Here is a 9,537-nt window from a genome sequence, read left to right on the forward strand (position 1 = left end):
GCCACTTCTGGCTTTTTTCTTTTTGCTTATGTGGTGCTGAGGAATCGAACCCAGGGCCTCAGGCAAGCAAGGCAAGCGCTCTACCACTGAGCCAACTTCCCAGCCCCCTGGGGAGAAATATTTTAATGTTACATAATGATACATACTTGTATATAGTATGTTACAAACAATGACACTCCTTCATTACTGTCCCTTCCACTCTTCCCAATTTCAGCAGGTTTCATTGTTCTGTTTTCTTTCTTTTTTGTCAGTTGTGGGGCTTGAACTCTGGGCCTAGGGTCTGTCCCTGAGCTTTACACCGTGAGCCCCAGCACCACTTATGGTTTTCTGGTGGTTAATTGGAGATTAAAAAGCCTCACAGACTTTCCTGCTCAGGCTGGCTTTGAATTGCTATCCTCAGATTTCAGCCTCCTGAGTAGGTAGGATGATAGGCGTGAGCCGCCAGTGCCTGGCTTTTTTTTTTTTTTTAATTTGAGCTAGAACTAGGGGTTAAACTCAGGGCCTGAGTGCTGTTCCACTGAAGGCTAGCATTCTACCACTTAAGCCACACCTCCACTTCCAGCTTTTGAATGGTTAATTAAATATAAGTTTTGAAGACTTTCCTGCCTAGGCTGGTTTGGTTCTCAGATCTCAGGCTCCATGGAAGTGGCACTGTGGTTCAAGTGGTACAGCGCTCACCTTGAGCTGAAGCGCTCAGGGTCAGTGCCCAGGCCCAGAGTTCAAGCCCCATGGCCAACAAACAAACAAACAACAACAACAAAAAAAAGATCTCAGGCTCCTGAGTGGCTAGGATTAGAGGCATGAGCCCCCAGTGCGCAGCTTCATTGTTCTGTTTTCCTAGTTGGAAATAACCCACTTAGCCGATATTCCTCCTCTTCTATCCTTCTTATCAGCCCAGCCCTCTCTTATAGTCTCCCCAGAGCCTCTTTCTCTCCCTTGCCTCTCCCTACTGACCAAAAGCTGTTCGTGAGGTTACGTTGTGGTTGTATATATTGGCAATGCGTTTCAAAGTTATTCACCCTCTGTCTTTTTTTTTTCCTTCCCCCTTTTTCCTTCCCTCTTCCTCTTTCCCTGACGATGGGACTGCTCATGTTGTCTGTTTATGAAGAGGAGGTAAACATTTAAATTTGACCAAGAGTGATTAAAGTCATTGACTGCAGCTTCTCTCTAGGCGCCTTCCCCTTTTTGGTTTTTGGTTCTAAGGATGGAACGCCAGGTCTTTTTTAGCTGAGCATGTGCTCTGCAGCTGAGCTGGACCCCTAAACAAGGCGTTTTGTTGTTTGTTCAGTTTTGTTGGTGATGGTTCTAGGGATTGAATTTCAGGCCTCCCACTTGCAGGGCAGGAGCTCTACCACTTGAGCCACATCTCCAACCTTTTACTTGTACGTCCCCAGCATTGCTGGGGATGACAGGTATGTACTGCTGCAAAGTGGAGATAAAATTTGGTGGAGATAAAATTTTGTTGGCTCATACCTGTAATCCTAGCTACACAGAAAGTGAGATCTGAGGATCACAGTTCAAAGCCAGCCTGAACAGAAAAGTCTGTGAGACTCATCTCCATTTAACCAGCAGGAACTGGAAGTGGAACTGTGGCCAAAGTAGTACAGTTCTAGCCTTGAGTGAAAAAGCTCATACACAACACCCAGGCTCTGAGTTCAACCCCTACAACCAACCAAAACAAAAACAATTTTTTTGTGTGTGAGGTTCTTTATGCATGGGTTCCCTTGAACAGTAATCCCCTGTTTGCGACCTCCGAGTAGCCAGGGCTGCAGGCTTCAGCCACCCTGCCTGCTGTTTTGAGAGAGTCACCGTGTAGGTCTTGATCCTCCAGCCTTCACCTTCCCAGTGCTGTGATCACAGGGGTTTCCTCCTCTGTGCTGCCACTCACTCCTCATCCAGAGAAGGGGTAGAGAATGTACGGCACACCAGCTGAATAAGGCACTCAAAATTATTTGGTACAAGGCTGGGAATGTGGCTTAGTGGGAGACTGCCTGCCTAGCATGCATGAAGACCTGGGTTCAATTCTGCAGTACCACATAGAAAAAGCCAGTAGTGGCACTGTGGCCCAAGTGGTAGAGTGTTAGCCTTGAGCAAAAGAATCTCAGGGACAGCACCCAGGCCCCGAGTTAAAGCCCCAGGGCTGGCAAAAAAAAAAAAAAAAGGAAAACGTAGGACAGACAATGAGTATGGTCAGCCGCCCATGGCCATCTGCCTATATTAATAATTTTGTAGCCAGGTGCTAGGGGCTCACGCCTGTAATCCTGGCTACTCAGGAGGCTGAGATCTGAGGACCACGGTTCAAAGCCAGCCCGGGCAGGAAAATCCTTGAGACTCTTATCTCCAATAAACCACTAGAAAACCGGAAGTGGCGCTGTGGCTCAAGTGGTAGAGCGCAGGCCGTGAGCTGAAGAGCTGAGGGACAGCGCCCAGGCCCAGAGTTCAAGCCCCACGACCGACAAAAAAAAAAAAAGATAATAATTTTGTATGGCTACTAATGCTGTTATAAATATCTCAATGGCCCTTTGCAGAGCAAGGTTCCCCAACCCTGTTCTAGTGACTAGAGGACCAGCATCCCTCCTGCTGCCCTAATCTTTGCCCTGAGCAACAGTCTGTACCTGGGCCATCACAGCAGATGCCTTGCTGGAACTCTGGCCGACCCAGATCCCCGTGGGGTCACCCTCTGTGCCAGCCACAAGCAGGGCCCTTCCAGGCTTTGCGTGGGCTTCTGGTGGCTTTTGAGCCATTACTACCTCCTGGCATCTGTCTTTCTCTTTCTTTTTTTCGTTTTGTCAGTTGTGGGGCTTGAACCCAGGGCCTGGGCTCTGTCCCTGAGCTTTTGCACTCAAGATTAGTGTGTCTGGCTTTCTGGTGCCCGGCTTTGTCTTTCCTTTTGCATTTAACATTTTTTTCCTCTAGGCTACGGCCTCTGATTCAAACCTGGAATGTTGGAGTGGTCATGAGATTCTACCTAGGCCGCCATTGCTCTGCGTACTTAGTTCCCTTTGTTGCTTGGCGTCTTCAGGAACTTCTTCATGTAGGAAGAACAGCCAGAGTACAGAGCCAGAGGATAGATAGCAGTGACTGGGCTCACTCACCGGTCTCTTCCAGTCTTGTTTCCAGCTCTGTACAGATGCAGAGCAGACTGAAGTCAGTCTGAGTTTCTGTTTGCCTGAACTCAGGTCTTATGCTTGCTAGGCAGGTTCTCTACACTTGAAACATACCCCAGTCCTTTTGCTTTCAATGTGTTCAGATAGGGCTTTAGACCTTTGCAAGGCTGGCCTTGAACTATAGTCCACCTACCTCTTGAACTCAGCTTGAACTCAGCGCCTGGGCACTGTCCCTGAGCTTCTTTTGCTTAAGGCTAGCATTCTACCACTTGAGCCACAGCACCACTTCCAGCTTTTTCTGTGTGTAGTACTGAGGAATCGAACCCAGGGCTTCATGCATGCTAGGCAAGCACTCTACCGATAGGCCACATTCCCATCCCTTCTATTACCTCTTGAACTACAATCTTCCTACCTCCAACTCCTTAGTAACTAGGGTTATAGGTGTATATCACTATGCCTGGCTCAGCCCAGGTTTCTTATTGACACTTTACAGTGTTTTACTGGTTTGATTTGAGTTTTGGAAACACCCCTACCTTAAACATTAACTAATCTTATAAGCAAAGTGCTTGTGGGTCACACTTCTAATACTAGCTACTTAGGAGGCTGAGATCTGAGGATCAAGATTCAAAGCTACGCAGGGCAGGAAAGTCAGTAAGACTTTTTTTTTTTTTTGGTTGGTCCTGGGACTTGAACTCTGGGACTGGGCGCTGTCCCTCAGCTCTTCAGTTCAAAGCAAGGGTTCTACCACTTGAGCCACAGCACCACTTCCAGTTTTCTGAGTGGTTTATTGGAGATTACAGTCATGGAGTTTCCTGCCTCGGCTGGGTTTGAACCAGGATCCTCAGATCTCAGCCGGCTGAGTAGGTAGGATGACAGATGGGAGCCACTGCCGCCGGGCTTCAGTGAGACTCTTATCTCCAATTAAGCATCTAAACTAGAAGTGGAGCTGTGGCTCAAGTAGTAGAGTGCTAGCCTTGAGCAAAAACAAAGACCCCAAAACTCAGGGACAGTTCCCAAGCCCTGAGTTCAGTTCCCAGGACTGGCATACACATACACATAAAAATCATTGCAGGGAACACTGGCATATAAATAAATCAGGGGAAGCCCGGCGACGGTGGCTCACGCCTGTCATCCCAGCTACTCAGGAGGCTGAGTTCTGAGGATTGCAGTCCAAAGCCAGCCCGGGCAGGAAAGTCCATGAGACGCCTATCTCCAATAATCCACTAGAAAACCGGAAGTGGTGCTGTAGCTCAAGCGGTAGAGCACTCGCCTTGAGCTGAAGAGCTGAGGGACAGCGCCCAGGCCCAGAGTTCAAGCCCCACTACCGACAAAAAAAAAGTAAAGTAGTGGACTAGCTCGTGGCCAGAGCCCATTCTTTAGCAACCTGTGGTCTAAAGTAGCTCTGTCTTTTTGTATCGTTCATTTCAGATCTGTTAAGGGCAGCCCCAAGAACCAGAGCGGACATGTATGAGGGTGCTCCGAGCGAGGCCAGATCTCTCAGCAGCTCTGTGCCTCACTCTCGAGACACTGGGCGAGAAGGTCTCAGAGGCGAAGTGTTTCCAGGACCTTCCTTCCGGTTAAGCAACCCTGCCGTCAGCGATGACAGCTACTTTCGAAAAGAATGTGGCCGGGGCCTGGAGTTTGCCCACCCTGACTCTCGGGACCCCGGCTTTGGCCCCAGGAAATTGGGACATTTCCAGGCTCCGGACTGGAAGCTGGCGGTGCATGGCTCGTGGGAGCAGGGCCTTGGCCCCCAGGTCTCTTCAGAGCCCTCGTGGGCACGGGAGTGCGGGTTGGGTCCTCCTGCTGTGCCAGGGGACGCCACCTCTTCCAGGCGCGGGGAGAAAGAGTGTGTGGAGGAGGAGAGTCGGGATTACGACTCGGACCTCCCCGGGGAAGCTGACGCTGTGCCCAGGGGCCACGGGCAAGTCCAAGCTAGAGGCCAGGAAGGTGCCCTCCTGGCAAAGGGGGACACTGAGGGCCTGCTCACGGCCAAGGGGGGTACTGGGAAACTCAACACGCTGAAGAGTGTGGCCACAAACAAAGTACCTGCTGTAAACCGCATCCCTTCCAAACCTCAGGGCACCCGCCAAAGCCAGAAAGCCACCCTGCGCCCCGAGGTGACCCCGGGGACACACCCAGCGATGGAGGACATCCAGCTCCCCATTCCCAAGGGCCCTCTGGGGCTGGACCTGAAGGCCATCCGCTTTCCCCGCAGGAGGACGAGCTTTGACCTCATAGATAAGGCCGACGTCTTCTCGAGGTTCGGTGTGGAGATAATCAAGTGGGCGGGGTTCCACACAGTCAGAGAGGACGCCAGGTTCTCGCAGCTCTTCCAGACCCTCTTTGAACTCGAGACCGAGACCTGTGCGAAGACCCTCGCCTCCTTCAAGTGCTCCTTGAAACCAGAGCACAGAGATTTTTGCTTTTTTACTATCAAATTTTTAAAGCACTCCGCTTTGAAAACACCCCGAGTGGATAATGAGTTTTTAAACATGCTTTTAGACAAAGGTGCTGTGAAGACCAAAAACTGTTTTTTTGAGATAATAAAGCCCTTCGACAAGTATATCATGAGGCTCCAGGACCGCCTTCTGAAGAGCGCTACGCCCCTGCTCATGGCCTGCAATGCCTATGAGCTGAGCGTCAAGATGAAGACCCTCACCAGCCCCCTGGACCTGGCGCTGGCCCTAGAGACCACCAACTCCCTCTGCCGGAAGTCACTGGCCCTGCTGGGGCAAACCTTCTCCCTGGCCTCCTCCTTCCGGCAGGAGAAAATCTTAGAAGCCGTGGGCCTCCAAGACATTGCCCCCTCCCCTGCCTCCTTTCCCAACTTTGAGGACTCCACTCTGTTTGGGCGGGAGTACATGGAGCACCTGAAGGCCTGGCTGCTGGCCAGCGGGTGCCCCCTGCGGCTCAGGAAGGCCCAGCCAGCGCCGGAAGAGGGGGAAGAGGAGGAGAGGGCCAGTCCTGCAAAGTCTGACCTGCACCCCCGGGCGCCCAGGCCACTGGATGCCGGTAAGGACGGCGTGGAAAGTTGCTGTTCGATGTGTGTGGCTTGTTGCCTTCCCTGATCTTGTGGGATGTTTTTTGTGTTTTTTTGTTTTTTTTTTTTTGTCAGTCATGTGGCTTGAACTCTGGGCCTGGGCGCTGTCCTTCCACTCTTCAGCTCAAGGCGAGCGCTTTATCGCTTAAGCCAAAGCGCCACTTCGGGTTTTCTAGTGGTTTTTATTGGAGATAAGAGTCTCACGGACTTTCCTGCCCAGGCTGGCTTTGGACTGCAATCCTCAAAACTCAGCCTCCTGAGTAGCTAGGATGACAGGCGTGAGCCACCAGTGCCCAGCTTCTTGTGGGAGGTTTTCACGGGTTCCCCTTAGGTGTTTGTTTTTGTCTTTTCTTTGGCTGTGTGTGGGATGGAAACCAGGGCCTTGTGCATGCTAGAAGTGCGCTCCACCACTGAGCCCAGCCCCAGAAATACACTGTCCTGGTGTGAGCAATCTGTCTACTCCAGAAGTCTTTACTCAGTTTTGGGAACCTGATAGGAAGCTGTCTCTAGCCCTTGGTCACACTTGTTGGATAAGGCTGACTTTGTGCCAGTCTCCAGACTCCCTTGTCCTTCACAGCTTGCCACCGTGAACTTGATACTCTTGGGGGAAGCCAGGCAAAGCAAGCAGCGCTGTGTAGTGGGAGCAATAAGGAGAAGAGGCGCACTTTCGGAGGCGCCTCTGCCATGAGGTGACCGTTGCCCCAACGTGGGTCAGTCCGGTGTGTGTGCGCACAGCAGCGTGCTGGCAATGTCTGTGCCCAGAGCCGCGTGGGAGCCGGGACGGAAGGCAGGATGCCAGGGCAGCCTGGGCAGCAGTGAGAAATGTCCACGCTGGTGGGGGTGGGGGTTGTCCTGGTGCTACACACTAGGTGCATGTACCTCCTGAGCATCAGGTCCTGTTCCATCCCTGCACTGCAAAAAGAAGTTGTGGCCCACAGACACTCAGAGAGTCTGGGAAATCTCTCAACTTCAAGGCTGGTTTTGACAGGACAGAGAGACACCACTGTGCTGTCAAAACCCACAAACGCTGGCCCACAGGAGCCCAGGAGTGTGCTCTTCAACACCACTGGCTCCACTGAAATAGAGCAGTCCTGGGGCTGGAAGCCAGGCGCCAGTGGCACACACCTATAATCCTAGCTACTCAGGAAGCTGACATCTGAGATCTCTGAAGCCAGCCTGGGCAGGAAAGTCCCTGAGACTCATGTCCAATTAGCCAACAGAAAACTGGAAGTAGAGCAGTGGCTCAAAGTGGTAAAGCACTAGCCTTGAGTGTAAGAGCTCAGGGACAGTGTCCAGGATCTGAGTTCAAGCCCTACAACTGACCCCATTTCCCCCCCAAAAAATTGTGTTTTCAACTGGAGGTGTACCCAAGTGGTAGAGTACCAACAAACATGGAGCCCTGAGTTCAAACTCTGGTATTACTCCTTCCCCCCCCCCTAAAAAAAAAGTCAGACTTTTGGCAAATATTCTGTGAACTTGAAGGCATTGGCCTTTATTAAGTGGAGAATATGCTGGGCACTGGTGGCTGACGCCTATAATCCTAGCTACTGAGGAGGTTGAGATCTGAGGAACACGGTTCAAAGCCAGCCTGGGCAGGAAAGTCCGTGAAACTCTTATCTCCAATAAACCACCAGAAAACTGGAAGTGACGCTGTGGCTCAAGTGGTAGAGCGCTCGCCTTGAGCTGAAGAGCTGAGGGACAGAGCCCAGGCCCAGAGTTCAAGCCCCACAACTGACCAAAAAGAGAAAAAAAAAAAAAGTGGAGAACATTTACGTACCTTTTTTCTGATAAAAAAAAAGACCACATTTGCTTATTTTTTCTAAGCTAACAAAGGAATGAAATCTTTGGCACACCTGCTGCCTGTGTCCTGGTGTGCTTCCTGCTGGTCGTTTTCTCCTTAGCCATATTCACGCAGCTTTTCTTCCTGACTTCATTTGAACATCAAAGCTGGGTTTGGTAGCTGTTTGTCTTGTGCGGGTTCGGCGTCTCCCTGTGTCCCAGGCGGGGCTGCCGCCCCCACCAGCTCTGTGTAGGTAGGCATGCGCTCCAGGTCTGTCCTCCTCCTCTCCCAGCACATAAACACGGCTGCTCTGTGCTGTCCTGTGAGTGGCCACTTCCACTCCCAGCGACCTCACTGTGTCTTGTGGAGAAGGGCCCTACGCCCTGTGCTGGGCCGCACCTGTGGGTCGCCCCGGGCTCTCAGCCCTACGGTTTCTCAGTGCTCTTCTCTGTGCTCTCTGTGTTGCAGCGGTGCCCCCACGCGCGGATCACACGGTGGTGTCCACCATTGAGCAGCTGGTCACGCGGGTCCTGGACGGCAGCCTGTCCCCCAAGGAGAGAGCCGCTCTCAAGCAGGACCCGGCATACTGGTAGGGATTTCGTTCTTACACCATGTTTTGCAAGACTGAGTGGCTCGGGGGCCTCTCTGCAGGAGCGTGTGCCAGGCATGTGCTCACCGCCCCCAGCGTGGATGCACAGCAGCCTTCTCCCAGGGCTGGCTGAGAAGGCTGGTTTGTCGGTGCTGAGAGCAGAGGGTATGGGTGGGCGCTAAGGGGTCCTGGGCCGACCATGTGGGCCCTGCTGCAGGTAGTTGTATCCCAGACACTAGAGTCTTTCCTCTCCTCCCTTTCCTTGTGGTCCTGATTTTCTGGTGTTCTGGCATTGTGGTCTCATCACGTCGTTAGGCTGGCCTGGAGCTCGCTCTGTGGCCCAGGCTGGTCCTGACCTCCTCATCCTCTGCCTCGGCCTCCTGAGGCCCTGGTCGCAGCCCCCACACCCAGCTCAGCACAATATCTTGGCACCACCACTTAGATGACAAGGGTGTGGCTTCCTTGAGGAGGCTGGTATGCACCTTTTGCACTGCTGCAGTTCCCCTTCAAAACGCGGCCAGGGCTCAGGAGCCACAGCTGGAAGGTGATGCCAGAGGACTTTGGGATACTGGCCAGCTTGGGTTGTACACCCAAGACCCTGCTCAAAGGTAAATTATAGCTGGGTGCTGGTGGCTCACGCCTGTCATCCTAGCTACTTAGGAGGCTGAGATCTGAGGATCGCCATTCAAAGCCAGCCTGGGCAGGAAAGTCTGTGAGACTTTTTTCTTTTTCTTTTTTTTGGGAGGGAGTACGGTCATGGGGCCTGAACTCTGGGCCTGGGTGCTGTCCCTCAGCTCTTCAGCTCAAGGCTAGCGCTCTACCACTTGAGCCACAGCGCCACTTTCGGCTCTTTTCTTATGTGGTGCTGAGGAATCGAACCCAGGGCTTGTCTGTCATGGGGCTTGAACTGTGGGCCTGGGCACTGTCCCTGAGTTTCTTTTTTTTTTTTTGGTCCGGCCTTGGGGCCTGAACTCTGGGCCTGGGCGCTGTCCCTCAGCTCTTCAGCTCAAGGCTAGCG

General features: G+C 52.3%; 1 protein-coding gene across 5 annotated transcripts in view; it reads left to right on the forward strand.

Annotated features, from left to right (window-relative positions):
* The window catches only part of Sugp2 (SURP and G patch domain containing 2), a 26,788-nt gene that overhangs the window by 9,717 nt on the left and 7,534 nt on the right, over positions 1-9,537 (forward strand). For all 5 annotated transcript variants that reach the window (XR_001175524.1, XM_013028393.1, XM_013028394.1 and 2 more), the window contains exons 2-3: positions 4,536-6,122; positions 8,399-8,519. Coding sequence is in view for 4 of the 5 variants with exons in the window: in XM_013028393.1 (XP_012883847.1) it covers positions 4,536-6,122; positions 8,399-8,519 (1,708 nt within the window). In the remaining variant the exon portion in view is untranslated. The remainder of the gene's footprint in view (positions 1-4,535; positions 6,123-8,398; positions 8,520-9,537) is intronic.

This window comes from Dipodomys ordii, unplaced genomic scaffold, assembly GCF_000151885.1.
Source record: "Dipodomys ordii isolate 6190 unplaced genomic scaffold, Dord_2.0 Scaffold108, whole genome shotgun sequence".
Taxonomy (NCBI): domain Eukaryota; kingdom Metazoa; phylum Chordata; class Mammalia; order Rodentia; family Heteromyidae; genus Dipodomys; species Dipodomys ordii.